The following is a 23908-nucleotide window of genomic DNA, read 5'->3' as shown; positions in this document are numbered from 1 at the left end:
AGATCACTTCATATTCTCGTGGTGTTAAGTCTATTAAAGACCTGGTCTGTGAGGGAGATGCTGGTTGCCTCCTGTTTTCACCAGCTGGGGAAATTTGTCAGAAGAAGTTGAACTTTTCACATAATTCTGCCTTCTGTGTGAAGGCAGATGAATAAACAAACTGCACATCAGTAAACCAGAGGTGGTTTTGTCATTTCTTTGTCACACTAACCAGGTAACTTCAAATATGTTTTCTACTCTTAAATGTGCCATGTGAGGGAAAACAGGATTTCTCCATGAAGAGGGAATCCCAGAGGCAGCTTCTAGGCCATCACCCCAGACCTGTCTTGTCTCTCTATCCTCACCTAGTTCCTGACAAATCTCCTGGGAATTCAAACCATGCATGCTGAAAGAATCTCTGTTAATTCCTCCACAGTGTAGACTTCTATCTCTGGAGGCAACAAGACTCTTTCTACAGCTAGCTGGGAGAAACAAACACATCTTAATGCACTCAGCTGAGCTAAGTATGATATATTGTTTTCAGTTAAAAAAAAAAATCTATGTGGCTTTTGGTCAGCGTTTTTTTTAAATAAAAATAAAAATAAAATCTATGGGGCTTTTGGTTGTGACGGTGTTCACAGGGGTTCTTGGATCAGGGAAGAGACGACAATCTGATTCCATGTTTCAGAGGTCTTGATTTATTATTTTATTATATATATTACATTAAAATTATACTAAAAGAATAGACGAAAAGGTTTCATCAGAAGGCTAGCTAAGAATAGAATAGGAAAGAATGATAACAAAAGCTTTGGACAGAGAATCTAAGCCACAGAGAATCTGGCTGTGATTGGCCATTAATTAGAAACAACTCTATGAGACCAATCACAGATCCACCTGTTGCATTCCACAGCAGCAGATAACCATTTTGTTCCTGAGGCCTCTCAGGTTCTCAGGAGGAGAAATCCTAAGGAAAGGATTTTTCATAAAATTTGTCTGCGACATTTGATCACGGTTTTTTGAAAAGAAAAATCTATGTGTTTTTTTTCATGTTGTTTTGGATTGTTTGGGGGTTTTTCCCCATAGTCTCCCTTGGCCACAGCTGGGCATGTGTAGTGTAATCTCTACTTCTGAGCCTGACATTCAAGGCTCCCTTTATAGTCTGTGGCACAGTCTTGTGTTAAGTAGCTGTCAATCTTTTTAATCTGGAGAACAGGGCTCTTATCTCCATTGGCTTTATTGACCATGTCTCCATTGATTATAGTGGGAGTCTTAATCAGGAGCTGGAGGTCAGTGCCTCCACTGTGGGTATGTAAAGTTGGAGAGGTGGATTTCTGGCAGTTCAATTTGCCTGATCAATTCAAACAAAGATATCCACTGTGCAAACATCTGAAATTGATGCTAAGAGGGATCCCACTTGCATGTCAATACCATCAGTCCTGAACCAGCACCTGCCTAATTTATCCCTCCTTCTCTGAATGACACTTGATATCTGATGGAACAAAGTGGCAGCTCTGTTAACAGGGTAAAGCTCCTTGTCTCTATTGCCAGTTTGGAGAAAAGGCCAAAAAAATGAAGGGCAGAACTTTATTGGATTGAATCTCCCACTGGAGAAACCCACTTCACAGTTTTGAGTAGACAAGGAAAAGAAGGAAATAAATTGCTGCAAACACCTTTCCTGTACTTCACCCTTTGTCCCTCCAGAATTCAGGAGTTCTATGGCAGTGTTTGCACCCATGTGTGTTAGTAAGGAGCTTCTTGTGCAGTGAAAACCTGGGTTTATGAGATAAAAATCTCATTTTCATGCCCACAAACTTTCAGAGGAACAGCAGCAAACTGTTGCCTTTCCAGAGAGAGAATCCTGTTTCAATGTGGGTTTGCAGATAGAGGTCTCTTTCAGGGAGCAAAATATGATTTTAATTCAGTGAGTGTGTCCCAGCCTTTCAGAATCAGCTCATTACTTTTTTATGACTGTAGGAGTGGAAAATTATCAGATTTGAGTCCTTTGGGAGTGAGTCACATAGTTAGGAAAATCATCAAGATGCAACAAGTCAACCAATCAAAGCTCCGTGCAGCATTTTTGAGAGTGGACTTCAGCATGCGACAAAATTTCTCCTGTGTTTGGGTGGAAGTTTCCAACAGAAATATACTTTTATGGCACAAGCAATGAAATCTTGGAGTTTATGGTTTGGGAAGGGCTTTGGTATGTACAGAGAGAATAAAAAAGAACATGAACAGGGCAAGTAAAATAGCGTGAGGTATATAGTCTATAAATATCAGATGAGAAAATGAGGGAGCTAAATTAAATAGTCTTAAAGAAGGTATCAATAGAGACATGATTATATGCCTATAAATATTTTCAAGGTGAAAATACAAATGAAGACCAGGTGAATTATTCAGAGTTAAATGATAGAAGCCAGGATAGTCTGATGGTAGGAAAGAAACATGTAGGTTAAGTGCTAAAACTAATAAAGAACACTTGTGTGGATGGTTAAACCCCCATCAGTTTGCAAAGTCAATAGCACAGTAAAGACAGAAGTAAAATAAATAATAATGATAGTGCAATAAAAATCTGTGGTAGAAATTATCTGAATGTTTATCTGTGGCCTCTCCTGCCTGTGACACAGTTAAGACATCGTTCTGATATTAACTGGAAAAATGGGCAGATTATGGACGATTTTGTTACATGTCACGTTCCAGAGGCGCTGAGCTGAAAACCTTTCAGCATTTTTTTTTTATCTTAATCCTTTTGCTGAATGCTTTATTTTGGAAACAGTTTAGGAAGCTTTTCAATCCTCATGAAAGCCTGTATGCTAATGGGGTGGTGTGGGACTGAATGAGGAAAGGTTAACATCTCTGTGAGTGTATATCACCGAGACAGCACCGAGCACCTGAGGATAATAAAGCTGCTCTGCACCGCTTCCCTTCCTGAAACTTCCTATTTCTTGTCACCATTTGGAAGGTTAAATTCACTCCATCCTGCCCTGTAAAGAACTCACACAGGATAAATTAGCAAACTGTCAAATTCTCCCTATTTCATTCTCCCTGGACAAACTCAGAGCAAGATTTTGTTCCCTTTAGCAATGTTTACACTTCATATTTTCATTATTTCACTTTGCAGGCACTTTGGTGCCAAATACACCTCTGTGTCCTAATTTCCCTAATAGTGTTAGCTTCTCTTCCCTGAGACATTGCCTAGATCTGTAATAACTCTATCACTATTCTTGAGGAAGAATATAATTTTCTTTCTGCTGTTCTTGTGTTTTTCTCTAAACCAGTAAATGTTCTGACTTGATTTGACTTGAAATTCAAGTTGTCACTCTTCATTTTCTGGAGATTGAAGCTCACATTCTCTGAATAAGGTTGTCTGTTGTTAAATATTTCCAGTAAAACAATGTCCTCTCGTCCATGTCAGTCCTTGCTGTCAGAGCACACAGAAATCAGGGCAAGCATTTCCTTCCATTCATTTAAACTCATTTTTTAATGTTGTTTACAGGTTGGGAGATTAGACAGAGTTGGGTGGGAATGATCACTGGCCAGGAGAAAAAACCATCAACCCCTCCTGTATGGACAAGTTGGCACTGGAAAGTTTTATTGATGTTCTGGGAACACTTAGAGGGACAGAAGCCATTTCACCAATTTAGCTGAAAATGTGATCTCTGTTTCTCTGAATGTATTTCTTTAGGAGAAAATCCTACAGAACCTTTTAATTGTAAAAGTTCCTGTCTAACTGGGCTCTGCTATGCAGTGCTCTTCCATAATTATGCACTTAAAAAGACAACACTGTAAACAAATCGAAATTTCCAAGTGTCTCTATTTCATCCCAGTATTGCCACTGGGATGATCATGTACCTTGAGCTGTAACATCTGATCTTCAGAAGAAAAGGGAAAAAAAAGATTGGTTTGAAGCATGGGGAGATTATAACAGGAAATCAGTTCTGTGTCTCCCCAACATGAGAAGGTCATGGATAATTTTTAGTGAGTCCCAAGGAGGCCATGAAGGGGCTCAGGAAGCTGAAGCACCTTGGCCCTGGAGCCAGGCTGGGAGAGCTGGGAGTGTCCAGCCTGGAGAAGGATCCAGGGAGACCTCAGAGCCCCTTCCAGTTCCTAAAGAGACTCCAAGAGAGCTCATGAGAGACTTTGGATAAGGATCTGAAGTGCCAAGAAATGGGCAAATGGCCTCAAACTGAAGCAGGGGAGATTTAGATTGGATATTAGAAAGAAATTATTTAATATGAGGGTGGTGAAGCCCTGGCACAGGTTGCCCAAAGCAGCTGTGGCTGCCCCATCCCTGGAAGTTTTCCAGGTTGGACAGGGCTTGGAGCAACCTGGGATAGTGGAAGGTGTCCCTGCTCATGGCAGGGGTTGGAGTAAGATGATCTTTAAAGTCCCTTTCAACCCAAACCTTACTCTGGTTCTATGATTATTCAAAATGAGGCTTTTTTTGGATGGTGCCAAAAGCTGTGGGGGGATGACAATGTATTGTCCCATCCTGCTGCTCAAAGCTCAGCTCCTACTTTAATCTTTCTCTCCCACAAAGGGGGGACCTGACTCTCACAGGGAGGCAGGAACTTTGTCACTTTGTCACTTTGCCCTATGTCCCCAGCCCCATCCCAATCAACTGACTTCCCACTCCCCAAGAATCTTATGTGGTGACAAGATTCCTCTGATTTTTGTCCTAACTTGGGATCAGGCATTTGGGCAGTAACAGAATCATCCTGGCAGTGCAGGGGCTGTAAAATGGGCAGATATTTTTTAAAGAGTCTCCAAATGAGAGTGATTCTCAATATCAGGCTCTGAACATTTGCTTGGACACTGAACAGTCCACTGAAACCCTGCCAAAGGCCAGGAACAAAGAGAGATTTAAAAATTGTTGCCAATGGAGTTTTGCAGGAGTCAAACATGTTTCTAAAAATAAAGCTGGTTGAGCAGTCCAAACACAAAATGCAAAATACAAAAGCAGTCTATTTTATTTTTTTTTAAGAAAGGGACATATTTTCATTTCCAGCAGCTTTCTGCTTTTCCACTGCTCCAGAGTGGCATTGTGCCTGTGCTAGGGGTTGTCTCTGCTGCAGGAAATCCAGCTGAATTTGATTCTTGACTCTGTGTGAACCCAGGAGAAAAAAAGACTCCTCACTATTTTAATGTTTTTTGGTACTAGATGGGTGTTAATGGCTGAGCCAGTGACTCATTCTCCCTCTTGTTTGCCTTTCTAGCAGGAACCTGCTCACCAGCTGTGCAGCACATATGTTGGGAGGCAGAGACATCACGACACTTTCTAGACAGTCTTGATGTGTCTGTGAGCTCTTTCAAGCAGGGCCCAGTTCCACAAATGCTGGGGCTTTCAGCTGCTCAGAGAGGGAGCTGCGAGCAGGGGGTCCCTGCCTCGCATCAGGATCCAGGGACAAAGCAGAGCTCAGCTCTCAGACAGCTCTGCCAGCCAAAACGTGGTGCCAGAGACAGAGAATGCTGAGAAATACACCACAGACAGCTAGGAAAGGGCAGGAACAGCTTGAGGAATGTGTTGTGATGCTATAAAAACACCAGTGAATGCCCTCCTTCCTGACAGCCTTAAAGGAAAAATGTTTATCCACTTGCTCTGTGTGTATGGATGTGACGGTGTTCACAGGGGTTCTTGGACTGGGGAAGAGATGAGGATTTGACTCCATGTTTCAGAAGGCTTGATTTATTATTTTATTATATATATGACATTAAAACTATTCTAAAATAATTGAAGAAAAGATTTCATCAGAAATCTAGCTAAGAATAGAATAGAAAGCAAAAGAATGATAACAAAGCTTCTGTCTCGGACAGAGAGTCCGAGCCAGCTGACTGTGACTGGCCATTTATTACAGACAAACCAACATGATCCAATCACAGATGCACCTGTTGCATTCCACAGCAGCAGATAACCATTGATTACATTTTGTTCCTGAGGCCTCTCAGCTTCTCAGAAGGAAAAATCCTAAGGAAAGGATTTTTCATGAAAAGATGTCTGCGACATATGGAGATGCCACCTGAAGGTGGTGGCAGCCCAGGCAAGTGACTTTGGGGAGGATGGGTGAAGTCAGGCTGAAGTTATTCAGTGAAATAGGTTTGAAAAGCAGAGTATTTTGGGTTACAAAGAGGGGAGATGTGCTTCTCTTCACTGATGCTGTTTTGTGTCATTCACATCGCTGTGGGAACGTCTACTTGCATGGTAGATAAAGTTGTCAAATCAAGAGGGAAAAAAGAAGGATAAGGACTGGAAATAGGAACAGAACAAGCTGCTCCTTCCTTCAATCAGTCAGGGTGAAAGAATGTGGCAAAACGTAGCCCTCATGATCAACTGAAGTTTGACCTAGAAGCTGATGATCTCCATGAGCAAAATGTGAGTGTCAGCCCCACCATCTAAGCCTGGTAGGAAGGGCATTCCTCCTAAATTCGGTCTTCACTGTGGGGAGAAAATGTGCTGTGCTTCTTAAAAGCACATCAGTTATCAGAGAGCTAAACCTCGGGCCCCTGGCTTATTTTCTTTTTCTTCATCTACCACAGACAGGTCATTTAATTCTCCCACCCTGAGTACAGTAAGATCGACTCTGAACTCAAGCAGCCCTGGGTGATGAGGTCAGGATTGCTTAGAATGAATTTGGTGGAGTAATAAAGTCTTGAAGGCAAGCTAAAGAAGAGGAAAACAGTAGGAGGTATGAACTGGGTACTCCGTTACTAAGTCTCTTCCAGTTCCAGGAAACTGAAAAGATTTTCTCAGTCCTCATGACTGCAGAGACCTGAATGAGTAAATTTAGAAATGCTGAAAAGCAAACTAACAAAATACTTTCTGTTAATACATTTTCCCTGAAATTAGTAATTTCTTGCAGATTCTGTAGTTGGAAACTGGTGGAAAGGGTGGTTTTCTTACTCAATTTCACATTCCTTTCATTCAAAGTAAACACCTTGATTAAGAGTGAAGACAGAAACACATGAAGGATTCTAGTTAATTTAAATAAAAATGCACTTCAGCCCTTCCCATTATGCTGATTTCCCTATCCTGGTTTCTCTCATGCTACATTGGTGCAGAGTAATCAAATTTGCTTAAGTTGAAGAAAATGCTGAATCCATTTCTGTATTTGCCCATGTCAGTGATGCATGCAGGAAGGGTTCAATACATTTCACTTGAAAGTTATCCTTGTTGTGATAGTTTTAAATCTGGCCTTTTTTGAGTGAAAAGGAAGAGCAGGGGGTGGTTAATTTGTGATTTCTTGTGATGCATTTCTTTCCCAGTTGTTGTGGGAAGCTCCTCTCCTAAGACAACAGAGCTCAGATTACCAATCACTGCTGTGATCTTCTGTGTGAAAGATAATGCAAAATTGTAATATCACTATTTCTCCCCTCTAAAAGATTTAGAAGTCCCAGGCTGCTTGTTCTGTGCCTGCCTGAGGCCTTTCTACCTGTAATTGCTTTGGGCTTTTGCTTGGCATGGCACAGCTCTAAATTTCATTGAGCCTGCAAGGTTAGTTGTTTTGGAAGGATGGTTTGAGCGACACCATCTAATCCAATTTATCTGCCAGCCTTAACCTGATTGTATTCTGGGGATAGTCGGGCCAAACTGGCTGCTCTGTGTCATTTTTGTCCCAAGCAGCTTTGCAGTGCCAACCTGCCATTAAAAATGTGTCAGGCAGAGTAACTCCAGCAGTGCTCTGCACTGTGGCCCTCCCTGCACAGTGTTTTATTGATCTCTAATGCAGACACTCCAGCCTCATTATTCTACATGCAATAAAATGTGAATCTCTGAGCCTGGATGCTGCTGAGAATAGGAGATCCTCATAAAGGCTGTTTATGTGTCTATATGTACTATAAAGCAAGAGATAAACATCTCTGCATTTGCATTTGGTTTGAAAGCCAGAGCCAAACGTTACCCAAGGAGATGTGAGAGTTTGCAGGAGCTGTGGGAGGTGTAGTGGTTGCTGCTGGAGCTGGCCATATCCCTGCTAGAGGTGCAGGAGGCTTCTGGAGATTGGAGAAGGCAGAGCAACCTTCCTTGGTTTGCTCCCTGAGCCATGGAAAAGCTCTGAAATGCTCTTTTTTCACGGTTCCAGAAGATTTCCTTCCTTGGAACTGCCTGCAGTCTGTTGTGCAAAATTAGCTCAGACAAGTGGGACGGGTTTTACCTGTGCTCCTACAAACTGGGAGATAACAAGGAATTTGTGGATGGTGCTGTGCATCTCAAAGGCATCTCCAGAGCCTTACAGCCCCATCCATGCTCCAGATGCCTGAAATGTGAATGGATGAGTGGTCAGAGAAAAAGGAACTTGAGCACCTTCTATTCTTCAGAATTAGTTTTTCAGTCCAGGTGGGGACTGTTGGCTCAAATTGAACTTTCTGACAACCAGGACCCCCAGATCCCTTTGCAAGGGCTGCTTTCCAGCCTGTTGCTCTCCTTCCCCACTCTGACAGCTCTGCCACATCCATCCCAAGATACTGGGTTTGTATCATCTTCCCAAACTTTCACACACAGAAGTTAAACCCTCCTTCCCAGGACACAAGCCTGGTGGAGTTTGGAGTGGAAGTGGAAGGAAGTGATGTAGAAATGGGTTTATGTTGTCTCATTCCAGTCTTGATCAAGTTCCCTTCTCAACTGTCTCCATGCTGAGGTTGAAAGGAGAATTTGTGAGTGTCTTCCTCAGCCCTTCATTCCCCTGTCCCTGTGGTGTCTGTCAATCACCTGGTGGGCAGTCTGTAAATACAGTTTAAATAAATCTTGGTCATTTACAACTCTTACAGTTATTTTTGACAAGACTGTGAGAGGCCCATCTTATTTCTCACTTTTATTATCCATCTTGTACTAACCTGAAGGGACTAACTCCCTGGAGGGAGTTGTATAATTTTTGTCCTCTGTAGTACAATTTTTGTCTATATCTTGAGGTTTTCGAGAGGAAATTTTCATTTGAAATTGCTAAACATTTCTCTGTCACTTAAAGACACTTCTCATCTGACTCCAGTCTATATTTCACGCCCTGAATTTATGGTAAGGGAACAGTTCTTGTAACTGGCAATCAGGGATGTCATAATTGAAGTTACTGATGTAAAAAAGAGCTGCAGGAGGTGCCAGGACACTCTCACTGCTTCAGGAGACTCCCAGATCTCTGCAGATGGACTGTGAGGGCTGGCTGGTGTCATGTTAGCTGGAGTTCCCATCAGATTTCTGCTTCTCTGTGGAATAAGGACCATATGGGAGACAGAAGAGAGGTCATTTCAATGCCTTGCTTGGTGATTTTGTGTGACAAGAGTTGTCAGATTTGTGGTATTCTGTCCCTTCTGATAGACAAATGGGGAGTGAGGCAGGACCAAGGTTGGGAGGGGGTTATTTTCAGAGGGGTCTCTGACATGCAACTTCTGAGGCAAAGATTTTACTGCTGATAAAGTACAGGCGCTGACAGGAGCTGTCACCATCCAGATAAAACCTTTTTTTTCCCCCTATCAGCAGCTGCATACAGCATCTCCCCATTGGTCGAATAAATCTGATAAAAAAATGTAGTTGTAAGCAGCAACGATTTTATCCTGGTGAAAAGATTTTATCCGACAAGAAAAATGTTGTGCCTGGGCATAATTTTTCAGATATGATGAACAACAGCATGGTATGACCCTCAGTCCTAAGGATTTCGTGTTAAAAGAACTACTGAGCATATCAGATATATTCAACTTTTTCCTCTGCTATATTTTTTTTTTTCATTGACAGAGCTCAGTTTATAGATACATCTTGACAAAAATCTGCCAGAGGCAAATTTCAACAAAAGAACAACTTCAAACACATCCAATTAACAATTTATGAAAGGAAATCCGACAGAAAATTACACAGAGATTCACAGGGCATAAAATTTGGCACTAAATCAAATTTATTGTGTAAATGCCTGTACAGGGAGTTATGGCCCCTTCTAGTGCAGTGTCAAAGGGAACTTTATCTGTGGAGGCTCAGCGAGTGCCCTCCATCTGATCTTTTCTTGCTATAAATAAAATGTTTTGTCAGACATGGCAATGAACATAACTCAGAAGGGAATGAAGAGCACTGATAAGCCCAGCTATATGCAGCTTTCAATCAGAAGCATTAGAAGTGATTAGATTTCTTCAGAGTTTCAGATTTAAGATTTTTGTTTTGCCTTATCACAGAAATGAGGGGCTCAGTACCATGGACAGCACAAAAAAAAAAGATCACTTTTATTTGTCAGCACAGCGTACAGACCCTGATAGCAGGTCATGGTGACTGTATTTAACATTATTATGGAGCCATTTTTATGTCTGGAAGGAAATATCAGTCCCTCTGCATCCTGTTGTTTTACTGATTTACTCATTCAGCGGCCGTGGTTGGATTTTTTTGGAAGATGTTAAGGATGCAAACACATGTAATTGCCTTCAGCAGCTCTGAAATTAACTTAGGTCACTATTTTGTTTAGAGAAAAAGATCTGTGTCTAGACCTTTACCTATTTAAACACATGAGTTGCTGGCTTTCTTCTAAAAGATGACTGAGCAGCAGCCCTTGCATTGTGTTTTGTGAGTAATTTGCAGGGTAATTTACAGATACCAGGCCCAGCCAGTGAGGATGACAAATAACGTTGACACAGGCCAAGATAAAGCATATTTATGGTACAGCTGTGTTGTTCCATGGACTCACCTAATCTGAAGAGCTGATTGCTGCCTCCCTTATTATCCCTGTGCTCCCACATCAGAACAGGAAACATTTGACCACTTGTAAATTTGTCATCTTCCCCTGAAATTCAGACCTGCATAGGACAAGCATGGCTTTGAGTGTCCATTTGTGGGCATTGAGGTCCTTGGTGCAGCATCCTTGCTGCAACCAGAGCACACAAATTTCATCAGAACACATCTCCTGTGTCTCCATAAGGAAAATTCTTTGGATCTTCCACTTGGCCCACTTGGCCATGTGCAATTTGCCTCTGCTTGTCTGAGCCCACTGGTGAAGATGAGAGGACACCTTTATCACTAAATGAAGCATTAGAATACCCCAATGTTTTTTTTTTCCAGAGTCCATTAATACACTCTTCTGGCACTTAAACACTCTACCAGGAAAGTTAGTGTCCAAAGCACGTAATAATTAGTGAATAAAACACCCCCAGAGTATCTTAATCCTAATAAAATATGTCTTATAAAGTGTAAATTAATCTTTAACCTAATTTTAAATGATGATTTTCTTCCTGTAACACTCCCTTTCTCAGTAGATCCCTGGAAAGCAGAAGGTGAAACAATGTAAGACATTAATGTCAAAGCTTTTCATCTTCTCCTCATATTTTGAAAGATACTTGACTTTTGATGCTGATTTTCCTATTTCCTTCTACTTCTTCCATCACCCCACTTCCTTCACCATTTGTGTTATTTTCCCTGTCTCCAAGAAGGTATGGTGATAACAATTTCATAATAGTGAATTAATTTCATAAGACAAGTGCTAAGTGTAGGCAAATGCAAAAAATATTTTGTTTCTAAATACAGGAATTTCATACGTTTAAAGAGTTAAAGCAGAGTTAGAGAGTTAAATAAACATTTCCAGACTCAAGTTCTCCCAGTCCTTCCAGTTCTCCAGTCCTGTGCTTTTCTATCTACATGCCCCATGGCCTCACTTCCTGTTCATGCTGTGGGAATTCCAGGGAATTCATAATTTTGAAGATGTAGTCACAGAAAGACAGCAAAGGCTTTTATTTTTTGGGCATCAATCCCAGTGTTTGGGCTTCGGATAAATCCAGATCCCCCCAAGTACTTGTTTTCTCTTGTAGCTTTCAGAAGCTTTGGGGATGTTTAGGTCAAGGATGTGCTGTGGCCACTGCCATTTCTTCTTTCAACTTCAGAGCATCAGAAGCACTTGGTTTTCTTTTTTCTTGTAACTTTTGATTAGGAGTCAAAGCTCAGCTCAAGACCAAGTTAGAGGACCATGAACATTGTTTGAAGTGGAATCCTCATGCAGTTGTGAGGTTGGAGCCTTCAGCAGCACCTCTTGGTTTAGAACTTGAGCTCAGCCTCCAAACCAACCTTGACTCAGTTAATTCTCCAAGTCCAGTCAGGACTGAACCTGACACAGGCTCAGAACCCAAAGGCTGGGTGGAAAAGACCTTTTTAAACCTCTGCCCCTACTTTTTGTGGAGATCCAACCGGTTCTTGAACAAGGTTTTAAAATCTGGACCTGAATATAAGTGCAGCTCCCAAAACAGAAGACAAGGTGTCTTGAGGCTTATAAAACAAGTTGGAGGCTTTAAAAAAAAAACAAAAGGGAGAGAAACCTATTAAACAGGCAGATAGGCCATAGGTGGATGATTTTAAACTGAAAGAGGAGATATTTAGATTAGATATTAGGAGGAATTTCTTTCCTCAGAGAGTAGTGAGGCACTGGAATAGGGTGCCCAGAGAAGCTGTGGCTGCCCCATTCCTGGAAGTGCTCCGGGCCAGGTTAAGATGATCTTTAAGGTCCTTTAAGCCCCAACCATTCTGTGACTCTGACTGTGATCAGGTGTGTCAGAAAAACCAGGTAAACTCCACAGAGTGAACACCACAAACCCATGAGTTGCCCAAGCTGATCACTCTGCACTCACATCACTGCAGTGATTTCCCCCTTTTTAAGATGTTTATCTCATAAATGGAAAAGACTGGAACTTTTGTATTTTGCATGTTACAAGTTGGATCATAAAGTCTTCAATACAAATGAGTAGGATTTCTCTGTGCCTGAGAAAGTGTCTAATTCAGGAAGAATTTCCAGGGAAATTAAACAAGGTAAATCTGTTATTTTTTCAGCTGCATATCAGTGTTTTGTTCTGTCAGAACTGTGGAAAATTGAATTTGGGTACTCAGGCCCTAAAGTAGCTCAGGAGAGCTAACTTCAGGTCCTGACATTTCCTTTGAGACTTGAAATGTTTCCTCTCATGTAATTTACTTTTCTCCTCTTCACCTTTCCTCCACTGTTTATGCCATCTCTTATATCAATATTTCCTCTCCCCACACTAAAGCTGTGTAAAACTGAAAAACATTTACAATTCCTTTGCTTTCTTTCCATTCTCCCATCTCAGCAGAGCCCCAAGGCCCCCTTCTCTGACCTGCCTGATGATGAGAAGATCTTTAATGGAGGCGATGGCGTGTGGCAGAGCCAGGGCCAGGACCAAGCCTTGCTCTCGGAAATCACGGAGGAGGATTTGGAAGCCATCCGCCAGCGGGAAGAGGCCATCCAGCAGATTGAGGTCAGTAACCTCCTCCCACCACCAGCTTTTGTGAGCTGGAAGTGCAGAATCCTTGCGTTGTGCCTCGTCCAATGTGAGGGAAATCCTGATTTACATCGCTGCCGGTACGGCGTCACTAAAAATGGGAGATCAGCAAGGATTTCTAAACATGGGAATTGGTGAGAGAAGGAAAAGTTGGAAAACTGTGTGATTTGTGATGAAAATGACAAGAGTTATTTAATGCTCATGAGCTGATGGTTGGGTTCTTCCCAGTGAGTCTTCCACGGCAGAGTCTGTGGTGCGGTGCTTTAATTGAGCTGGGTTTTGCAGCAAAGCAACTTCAACAACTGGAATTTGTCACAGGCAAAAACCACTCCACATTACCATTAGAGAAAATAATAGGTAGGCAAAAGGAAATAACTTGTTAACCTTTTCAAATTATTCAGTATTTTGTTGTGTCAAAGTATTTGGACAGCCTTGACGTAGTTAAAAGAGGACATACTATTTTTATTCTTCCTTTTTTTTTTTTTAAGTGCTGTAAAAATATGCAATAAAAGGAACAAAAAGAGGCCTGAATAAGTTGAACATCCCACATTTTTCTTTTTATACTTCCCTTTTTACGCTTTTGGGAATCTCTTGTTAGTTAAATTTAAGTGATAAATGGGTAAAACAAGAACATGTTAAACCTTCCTAATTTGTATGCTTTTACAGACCTAAACTCAAGATAAACCAAAAAAAGAGGGCTTCAGAATAATCAGAACATTTAATTAAGGGCTATACTTTGTCCTTTAATTGGATTGGGCTAATTTTATCAGGATAGATTTTGGGTTGCACTAGAGCAGGAATTGTGATTGAGTTATCAGTGCAAAAAGGGGACAAAAGTTCCTGCTGGGGGCTGGTGCTTTGAGCCTGGGACCTCTGATTGCAAACAGTGATGGCCACATATGATTCAGCTCTCCAATCAGAAATTTTGACAGTTTTACAGCAGCAGGTCGAGGTCAGTGTTTGTCTAATTTCTGTTCTGATTCACTGAGCAGAGATGAATGAGCTTTGTGGACTTGTGTCCATTACTAGGGATGAAACTGTCAATGAATATTGTCACACTGAGTATCTTCGGCTGTGAATTGTCATTTTGCTCTTCGAGTGCATCCAGCAGGACAAACTGTCGGGAAAATACATGTTTTGGGGTGTTCCTGCACTTTGATGTTCAGGAGGGATGGTAGCAAATGTATTTCTGACATGACCTTGTGAGCAGCGCCACCAGCTCACTGGAGATATGTGAGAAAAGTCTGAGCAGAGTCTTGTTCTGGGTTGTCTGGGATGACCCTTCTTGAGCAGGGATGTTGGACCAGATGACCCCACTGTGGTGCCTCAGCCATTCTGTGGTTCTGTGATTTTGTGACCTCTTTTGTTTCAAATATAATCTGAGCCTTTTCTGATTTGTCTGTGCATTACTCCTGTCCTCCTCAGAGGAAAAAAACCCTGCATTTAGTATTTGCACATTAGGCAGTGGGGAATGACAACCCCCAAGGTTGCCCCAAGCCCACCAGCTTTGTAAAGTCAAGAAGTCCAGTTGTGTCTACTTGGAGAGATCTTTATTTATTTTGCTGGTTAAATCCCATTTCTGTGCCATAATCTCATGTCTCTGCACCAAGTTGCACTGGACCACATGACCATGATGGGATGGTTGAGGGAGATGAAGTGAACAAAATCACAATCCTAAATGCTTAAAAAAATAATCTATGTTCATGTATTGTTCAGGGTTTGTATCTGTTGATTTGATCCTGGATACTTTTCTGCTTAATATGAATTCACCTCTGAATAGCTTAATATATGCAATTAATTATTCAGTCAGCTTAAGCAATTAATGATGTTTAGGCTTTTGCTTCCTGAGCCATTTTTTCCCTATCTCCTCTATCCATTTTGCTTTGCTCTCAAAGATACCTGTTCATCCTCTAACGAGGGCTACATACTACAAACATTATTTCAAATGTAGTTTAAACATTTCTCCTCAGGGGGAAAATATTTAGGACCGATGGTATTTTGTTTAACATCTCTTTTGAAAGAAATATAATGAAAATGAGTTTTTTTGGACAGCATTGTTCCTCTCCCCAGCTGTATTTGAATAAGCAGATGGTGCTTTTAAATAATTTTCACTGTGTTTTGTTTTTCTGTTTGTTGACCCACATGAGCATATTTCTTGTGAAAGGACTCATCTTGCACATTAAAACTTCCCTGTTTTCTGTAGAAATTGTGGATACACAGAGGATTTCTTGAGCTCACAGTCACCACAACAAATTTTTTCCAGTATATTTTCACAACCAGTGAGTAGCCAAGAAGGTTAAAATGACACATTATTCCTAGCTGTCAAACATAGCTAATAAAACAAATTTATTGCCAATTTGATGTATAGCATTTGTTGTCCTTTGTTCTTTGGGGACCAGAATGAAGAACAGAGCCGTGCAGAATTTGTTTTGTGCAAGTAGATTGGTCTCACTGGGATTTCCATGTTGCTGCATATCCAGTGCCAGAAACATGCAGATTTTGAGCAGCACAGGAGGGAGACATTGAAAAAACATCACATCTTGTGATTGCACACAACTTTAGATGAGCTCGTGGTGCTGGTACCAGTCATGGGTGTTTTTCTTAGGAGACACTGAATTTGCCCTTTTTGCAAGAAAAACCTTTTTCATTGCTGAAGAAATCAGGAAATAAATTCTCTTTTCACCTTGTGTCCTGAAAAACAGATATAAAATTGTGCCTATAATAGACATTTTCTTAATGTTCCAATGACTTTTTCCCACTTGTGTGTTTTCCAAAATCTCTTCAGAGGTTTGGGTTAATGGGACATTGTTCTCTGTCAGGAACATCCCTTGAGGCACTTTGCAGTTCACAGTTTCCACCTAGACAGATAACAGCCAAGTCAAAAGTTCACCTGGCTGTTCATTTTATTTAAATGTGTTCCTTTTGCTATTGCTTGCAGATTAAAACCAGAGACGTCTGCAAGGGAGATGTCTCGCCAAAACCTTACATTTTGGATAAAGATCTTTATTGCTTGGAAATGTCAAAATCTGGTAGGACACAGCAGCCTTGACACAAGTGTTATTTCTTAAAATATTGCTTTGAACTGTTATATAAAACCTATTTTAACTTGAACTGTATTGGCAGTGAATAATAGATGCCATAACAGCTTTATATATAGCACTGTAAAATGTGCCATCAGAAATACATGAGCTGAACTGTAATGTGCATTGTCAGTGCTCAGTGCTGGCACAAGCTCGGTCATAGCAAATATATAGATATAATATATGTAATTTACCATCCCATACCTTTCATTTGCACCTGTGGTCATCTGAAAAATGGGAGGAGATAAAAGTTTGAGAAGAAATGGATAAGCACTGAATGGGGAACTTCCCAGGATTTCAGCTGGTGACTGGGAAGACCTATAAAAAAAGATTCTAAACGCTGTATTGATTCAGAAAGCCTTCCATTATCACCCTCATGGAGACAACTTCCACAGGGGTGATGAGAAAGGAAAATGAGGAAAACCTCCCCCAGGATGGTGCAATAACCATTTTCCTCTCTCACAGCAGTTTCCCATCCCCATGCTCTGCTTCCAGAGTGGGCATTCTCCTACCTTGGAAAGTGAGAGGTGTCCCTTCCCATGGCATAGGGGTTGGAACAAAATGATCTTTAAGGTCCCTTCCAACCCAAACCACTCTGTGATTCCATGATATCCTGAGGAAAGCAAAGCACATCCCAGGAACTGCATTTCAGTTGATGCATCCCTCGGCAAAAAAGGAGAGATGGATAGGTTGTGGCAACAGGTGTGAGGAAAATGCTTTTATTTTTAGGAGAGGTTGTTCCCTCTGGGTCGTTGCTGAGAAATGTTGATGTTTATTCCCTATCTGTTTTGAAGAGAAGTGATAGATGCCAGCCTCCACGCCTGTCACTCAAGCCTTTGTAGGCAGACAGAAAATGAAGCACAATAAAAATAAAACAAAAGAAAGCCCCACAGAGTCTGGCAGAGTGTGTTTGTTAGTTCAAACATGTTCCTTCTTCCCTCATTACCACGTATCATTCCTTGCTGAGGGCTGTTTTTGGTAAAATCTCTCACTGATGGTTGCAGTTTAGAGAGTTTAGTGGAAGCTATTTTATACCTTTCATCAGCTTCAATAGTCCAGGACTTTGACTTATGAGGGCTCTGCCTGTCTCTTCACAGAGGCTCTTTTGACTCACAGTAATGTATAAATAACACAAGATCATGACAAGCACCATCCGTGAACAATCCGGTGCTGTGTGAGTGTCGAGCTCTCCTTGTGACAGCACAGGGGACCCTAATTATCCTGAGCTGCAGAGCTGCCTGCCACGTTGACATGGCCATCCCTGGGACTGGTATTGAGTTGTTCCCTAAAGAACCAGCTCCAGTATGCTGCCCAGTCTAATTTAAAATGACCCGAGCTGCAGGACTGCTACCATTTATTTCGGGAGACTATTTCACGGTCCAGCAGGCTTCGGTGTTGATGAAATTCTTCCCTCTGTTCTTGCTAAAGATCCCTTTCTCATTCTCAGCTTTTTACACCTAGTGAAACTCTGCTGGACCCTGCAAATAATTCTTCTTCCCTTTTGGCTTTTAAACTCTTCAAATGCTAGCAGTTATCCTCCTCTTCACAAGTTGGTCTCCCTGGCCTTTCAGTCACTTCAGCGCTCTCTTCTCAATTATTTCCCATTTGTTAGTTCTTTGCTCCTGCAGCAGCAGACTGTATATAGGATTTTGGTGTTGTACCAGAGCTGAGCAGAAAAAATGTGTAAAAAGCCCTGTGGATCCAGTTCAGAGATTACAAGTCCTGATGGAAGATTTCTAGATAGTTTCTGCACTAGTGAATTAAACTCAGCAAAGACACTAGTATGTGTTCATTACACTTTTTAGTAGCTAAGCATATCTTAACAGATATGCTTTTGACCCAGACAGACTTTTGACCCAGATTAGCCAGTGTTTACCCAGTTATTGCCACAGTTTGAGAGGTAACATTTTCTAGAGGCAGTTTTGGTGCAGGCACACTGTTCAGAGGGTAAGGGGATTTAATATGTGCATGCAATGAAGTGCAGTTTCAGTGCCTGAGAACAGGCATTTCCCATGCCCTTGCACAGCTGTAGCCCTATTGATTTATGAGTTGATCACTAAAATTTCCTCTAGTCCTCACTGACATTTAGGGAAGAGGAAGAGCAAGGTGAATTAAGGGTGAATTTTGTGGGAAACTGTGCAAGCCTGAGGGCGAAATCAGGTGTAGTGAAAATAGCAGCTGGCCTCTTTGAAAATGTGGAGAAGCCTTAGCAAGCCTGGAGAACAAAGAGCAGCCTATCCCAGTAGAATCCTGCAGTGGCCATTTCCACTGAATGTTGATTTGACTGGGCCTCCCTCTCTGTGCCCCTGTGGCCTCCAACACTCCTGCATTGCTGTAAGGGACTTCCCTTCATGTCAAAACCACTCAATCTGCACATCTTTAGCATGTTGCTTTCAAACTGCCACTGTCATGCCAGGCACATCTGAAAAGTTTTATTCTTTTTATATTCAGGGGTTCTGTGAGGCTCACAGAATATCCTGAGCTGGAAGGGACCCACAAGGATCACATAGTCCAGCTCCTGGCCCTGCACAGATACCCCAAGAATGTCCCTGAGAGCTTTTCCCAAAAAAAAGTTAATTTTTTTGAACTCTGTGCTGTGATCACTGCCCTGGGGAGCTGCTCCAGTGCCCAACCACCCTCTGGGGGAAGAACCTTTCTCCTAATGTCCAACCTAAACCTCTCCTGACACAACTCCAGACTGCTCCCCCAGGTTCTATCACTAAAACAGCAAACACATTCCACGCTGTATTTCCTTCTATTTCCATTTTCCCACTCTTTATTAAGTGCTACTGTTATATAAATATATCAATACACATCCATCCATTCTGTAATCCCAGTATATCCAAGAGAGGCAAGAGATTAAATACCACTGGGTAACACATTGTGAAGATTCTCTCATCATCTCCTTTCTGCTCACACATCACTTTTGCTGTGACTGCATGCAAAAGTCCAAACTTTTTCTTCTTGCCTGGCTAAAACTGTATTTCTTTCTCTCCTCATGGACATGATTAGAGCTTGTATATTTTTGCGATCAGTGTTTCATCAGGGATATGTGTGCAGCCTTGGATATCTCTTTGCAAGACAACCAGGTTTCAGGAATATATCACAAATCTTTTTTAGCCCCAGGCAATTTCTCATGTCTCAGGTGTAGCCTTATGACTAAACTGTGTGTAGTGAAGTGTTTTCAACTAAATTGGAGAGGTTTCCACTGTGTGCTAGAGATAATTTTCCCTTTCTCACTTACATTCCCAGTGCCTTATCCAAAGCCTGTTAGTGTCAGGGAGTCTTGCCCTAAACCCTTTCCTTCATGCCCTATTCCTTCAGTGAGCTTGCATGAAGGAGGCAGTAATGAAAACCTCGATTCAGCAAATCCCTTATGTGTGTCTTAAAAGCTTTGCTGAATAGGGATGGACTTTAGAACCTACTAAAAGTGAAGCATTTCCTCTGCAGAAGGAGAAAATAGTGCTGAGACACACATAATTTGCTAACAATCTGAATTTTAGGAAGACACATCTGCATATTTATATCCACAGAAGCCGAGCTGAGTTGAGTTAAAATCTCCTGTATGACCTGTCAATGTGCATTGATAGGCAGAGAGCTGGAAAGAGAGAGACCTCCAGTGCTGGTGGTGAAATATTGGTTTTCTTCTGCAAATCCTCCTGCTTAAGTGTTAATATTTCTTTGGTGAAAAGAATGTGTTACTTTCCTCCTCCATTTACTGCACTTTTGCCTAAGTTTTTGCCACCAGATGATGACTGTCTCAACAAAGGCAACATCTTGCCCCTATTTCTGTTAGCACAGACAGTACAAACATCAAATGCTTCATCCACACAGCAATTTCTGTGGCTGTGATTTGCTGCCTCAAAGGGGAATTACCCTCTCACCTATCAGGTTAGAGTGGTTCACTCTCTTGTTCTCTGATGCTAATTAATAACAATCAACATCAATAGACATCAGCCAGCTGAGATCCTCTAGCAGTGCTCTAAAGAGCTGTCCCAGCAGGTTTGGCTTCTTACCTTTCTGACTTGAGTGCTGTGCTTTATTTTTTAATTATTTTGGGTGGGGAAATCAGGATTTTCCCCAGTCAGGATGAGGGGAATAATAGCAGGTGAATCTTAAGTCATGGAAATATAAAAGTTCCTGTTGGCAAAGCCCTGAAGCATCTCAAGAACCACTGGAGAGTGAGTCAGCCCTCCCTCATTAGAGCTCAGCAGAGAGAGAAGTGAACCAAGGATGCTGAAAAGACCCCACAGAGGTAACAAGGGAAGAGATGACTGAAAAGGACAATGAAATCCACATTTCACAGCAAGCAAGACCTGCTCCCATTCCCTCCTATTTACCAAAAGGTGCCTGGTCCTTTATAAATTATCCCTGACAGGAATATTCTCCCACATCCTCACAGAAATTAGACTGAAAATCACATTCTTAACATTGTTAACAATGAATGTCAAATTTTAGAGGCTGATGACAAAGACAGTATTAGTTTATGCCCTCTGCACTGTGCAGGCTCATTTAATTCAGGTGTTCTGTAATACTTTTAATTGCTCCTTTATGAAAGAGGATGTTGCAGAACTGAACTGTCTATCCTCACCACCCTGCTCACCGTTTATCTACCCAGTGTCTCCTCTGGTTGTCATTTCCTGAAGTCACCTCTTCCCATCTGCATTGAGGCTCTCAGATGACTCACTTGAGGCAGAAAGACTATTGGACTCACCTAGGAGCCATGGAGAATTGCAAATTTTAGTGTTATATTTCCTTCAGTGCAAATTTTTAGCTGGACCCGGGAACAACCTGGTCTGACCTCAGAGTTAGTCCTGCTGTGAGTGAGAGGCTGGGCTTGCGCTCTCCTGTGGCCTTTTCAAACCTGAATTATCCTGTGAGCTCATGATCCCATTATCTCTCCACCTCCTTTGACTGCACCACTGAGGGCTACCAAAAGTTCACCTGTTAATCTTGCTTCAGTCTAAAGACAAAACATCTCTATTTCCCTGCCTGTGTGAGCTCCTGAGCCTCATTCTCCCTCCTCTTCCATCCATTGTCACCATGGGCAGGAGTTCACACTTTGCTCCTCTGTTCATACCACATTTGCAATTTATTTGGGGAAATAATTAGCATGTTTTACCCATCAGAAAGGTGGGTGTACCTGGAAGGGAAGTCCTCTGTGCCATCAGTGGCTCTGTATGGGTTTTCTCAGAGGAGCTGTGGCTGCCCCATCCCTGGAAGTGCCCAAGGCCAGGCTGGATGGGGCTTGGAGCAACCTGGGACAGTGGAAGGTGTCCCTGCCTATGGCAGAGGGTTGGAACAAGATGAACTTTAATGGTTTTTACAACCAAAACTATTCCATCATTCCCTGCTGTACCTACAGCAACAAACATCTGCTTATTTTTAACTCTGCCTTTGGAGCTGCTGATTTTTGGAACAAATGCTCCTGAATTTAATCTTTCCTTGTCAGTTCTCCCACGAGGGATAAAAGCTGCCAGGGATTTCTCACTTGTGCTCCTATTCCTACTTCACAGCTGGAGAAACTGAGACATCGTGGATTGTTTCTCTGCCATTGGAACTCCAGAGAAATGTAAATGCCTTGCTTAAGACCTGGGAAAGAGTCAGGATCAGTGCCAGGATTAAAATGCTGCTTGTTTCGTACTTCCATACCCAATTCTCTTCAGACTCTGCTGGGATGAGAGATGCAAACACAAGATCTGGCACATTTAGCTTCTAATATTTCTCCCTGTTTGAATTGTGAGGCAGAAGGAATGTGCTCTTCAGAAAACACAGTCATCTACTCAGCTTGGATGAAGCTCAAGGAAAACCCTGATCCTCACTTGTAACCGAAGGCAGATCTTCCCTGCAGGGGGGAATTGCTGGGATATGAAGTTTCACCCATGATATCATTACTTTATCAGGAAATGCTGAACAGCAGCCTCTCTGAAAGCACAGATTGCTCTATCAGAGACAGAGAACCTCTGAAAAATCTTCAGATGTGAGGATGGGGCTGCAGGAGTGAGGGCAGGAGGGAAAGATCTGCTCTGTGCTCTTAGACATGAAACACACCTGAGGGAAAGCCTACAGGTGAATGTCAGTTGTGTCAGACAAAGTGGTGTTGAGGGGTTAAAAGATGAGTTTTTGGGTGTTTTTGGACTGAGACAGATGTGCATAAGGGACTCAGTGCTTAGAGCTGAGTGCTGGAGTGTCACCCTGATTTTTTAAGTTTTTCTAAGCCTTCTAATGTTTACATTCTCCTAACAAACTTTCTCACACGCTTTATGTAAATAACTTATTGTTTCGCATTCTTTTATAGAAGAAGAGAAATTTAATACACTGTTAGTTTATCCAGTGTTCATTGGAGAGGTGGCACTGTCACCCTCCAATCCACTGTCACTTTTGAAAATCTTTAAATGTTAGAGTAAAAAATTAAAAGTTCTATTTTTACCACCAGAAAGCTGCGTGTCCACGTTGTGTTATTTCATAACCTATAGTGACTTTGATCAGCATGTGCTGATTTTCTGAACTATGCTTTATTGCAGAAGGAATCTTTGCTCATTTTGCCCCTCTCATGGTCCTTGGCAGACCCTTTTCTCTCCTGGAAGTGGTGAGAGCCCAGATATGTGTTGGTGTTGAGGAGGAGCAACTTTGAATCTCATGCAGCAGTGAGAGCTCTTACACGCTCTTTGAAAAGGCTGTTGGTTCCTCATATCGGAAAAAAACTCACTCCATCTGTGAGACCAGTGGTTGGAGGTAGCAGCTACTCTCTCTTTGCCTAACCAATTTTAGGAATTGGCCACAAATTCAATGAATTTGAAGAATTACAGTATCATAGAATTGCTTAGGTTGGAAAAGACCTTTTAGATCATCAATCAAACCATTGATCTGACTGCCAAACTCCGCACTACACCATGTCCCCTAGTGCCACATCTAAACCTCTTTAAATCCCCCAGGGATGATGTCTCCACCACTGTCCTGGGCAGCTGTGCCAGGACCTGACAACCCTTTTGGGATTCTTTTTCTCTTACATCCAACCTAAACATTCCCTGGTGCAACTTGAGACCATTCCCTCATGTCCATTGCTTGTTACTTGGGAGAAGAGACCAAACCCCACCTCACTGCAACCTCCTGGGAGGACGGAGGACAGCACTGCTCGTGCCCCTGATCCCTTAATCAGTCATCCCAAGCCCTTGAAGTCTCTTGATTGTCTTTTTTATTGCAACTTCATTGCTACCTAGAAGAAAAAAAATCAACAATGGACAATAATATGAGGGTTGTAGCAGGATAGGAAGTTTTCTCTTCACATCTTTAGCCCAGAGCCCAGGGAGGCTCTGTTCTAAGTGGGTCTGGTCTGCACATTGGGCTTTATTTTCCCTTTAGAATGGGGTCTTTTCAGCTCCTTTGTCATCTGTACCAAACAGGTGAACCAAAGTGCCTTCAGAAAACTTCAATTTAACAGGGATTGAATTAATTTGATGGTTCAGTCTCAGACAAGAAAGCACCTGCCCAGAATCACTGCAGCTCAAGGGGGTTGCACAAAGCACCCCATGTGCTCTCCCCACTGTTCAAAACAGACACAGCTACTCCTGGAGAGTCTCCTCCTGTGGTTTCCAGGGGTTTGTGTCTTTCTCAACAAA

The 23908-nt window shown here is 42.0% G+C and overlaps 1 protein-coding gene across 10 annotated transcripts in view; it reads left to right on the top strand.

Annotated features, from left to right (window-relative positions):
• The window catches only part of TSNARE1 (t-SNARE domain containing 1), a 469084-nt gene that overhangs the window by 237756 nt on the left and 207420 nt on the right, over positions 1-23908 (top strand). For 9 of the 10 annotated variants that reach the window (XM_074557836.1, XM_074557830.1, XM_074557854.1 and 6 more), the window contains one exon: positions 13018-13185. In XM_074557836.1, the coding sequence (XP_074413937.1) occupies positions 13018-13185 (168 nt within the window). The remainder of the gene's footprint in view (positions 1-13017; positions 13186-23908) is intronic. The other variant, XM_074557870.1, reaches the window with a different exon arrangement.

This window comes from Zonotrichia albicollis, chromosome 1 (genome assembly GCF_047830755.1).
Source record: "Zonotrichia albicollis isolate bZonAlb1 chromosome 1, bZonAlb1.hap1, whole genome shotgun sequence".
Taxonomy (NCBI): Eukaryota; Metazoa; Chordata; class Aves; order Passeriformes; family Passerellidae; genus Zonotrichia; species Zonotrichia albicollis.
The sequence above is the reverse complement of the archived record's forward strand: the minus strand, read 5'-3'. Positions and strand labels throughout refer to the sequence as shown.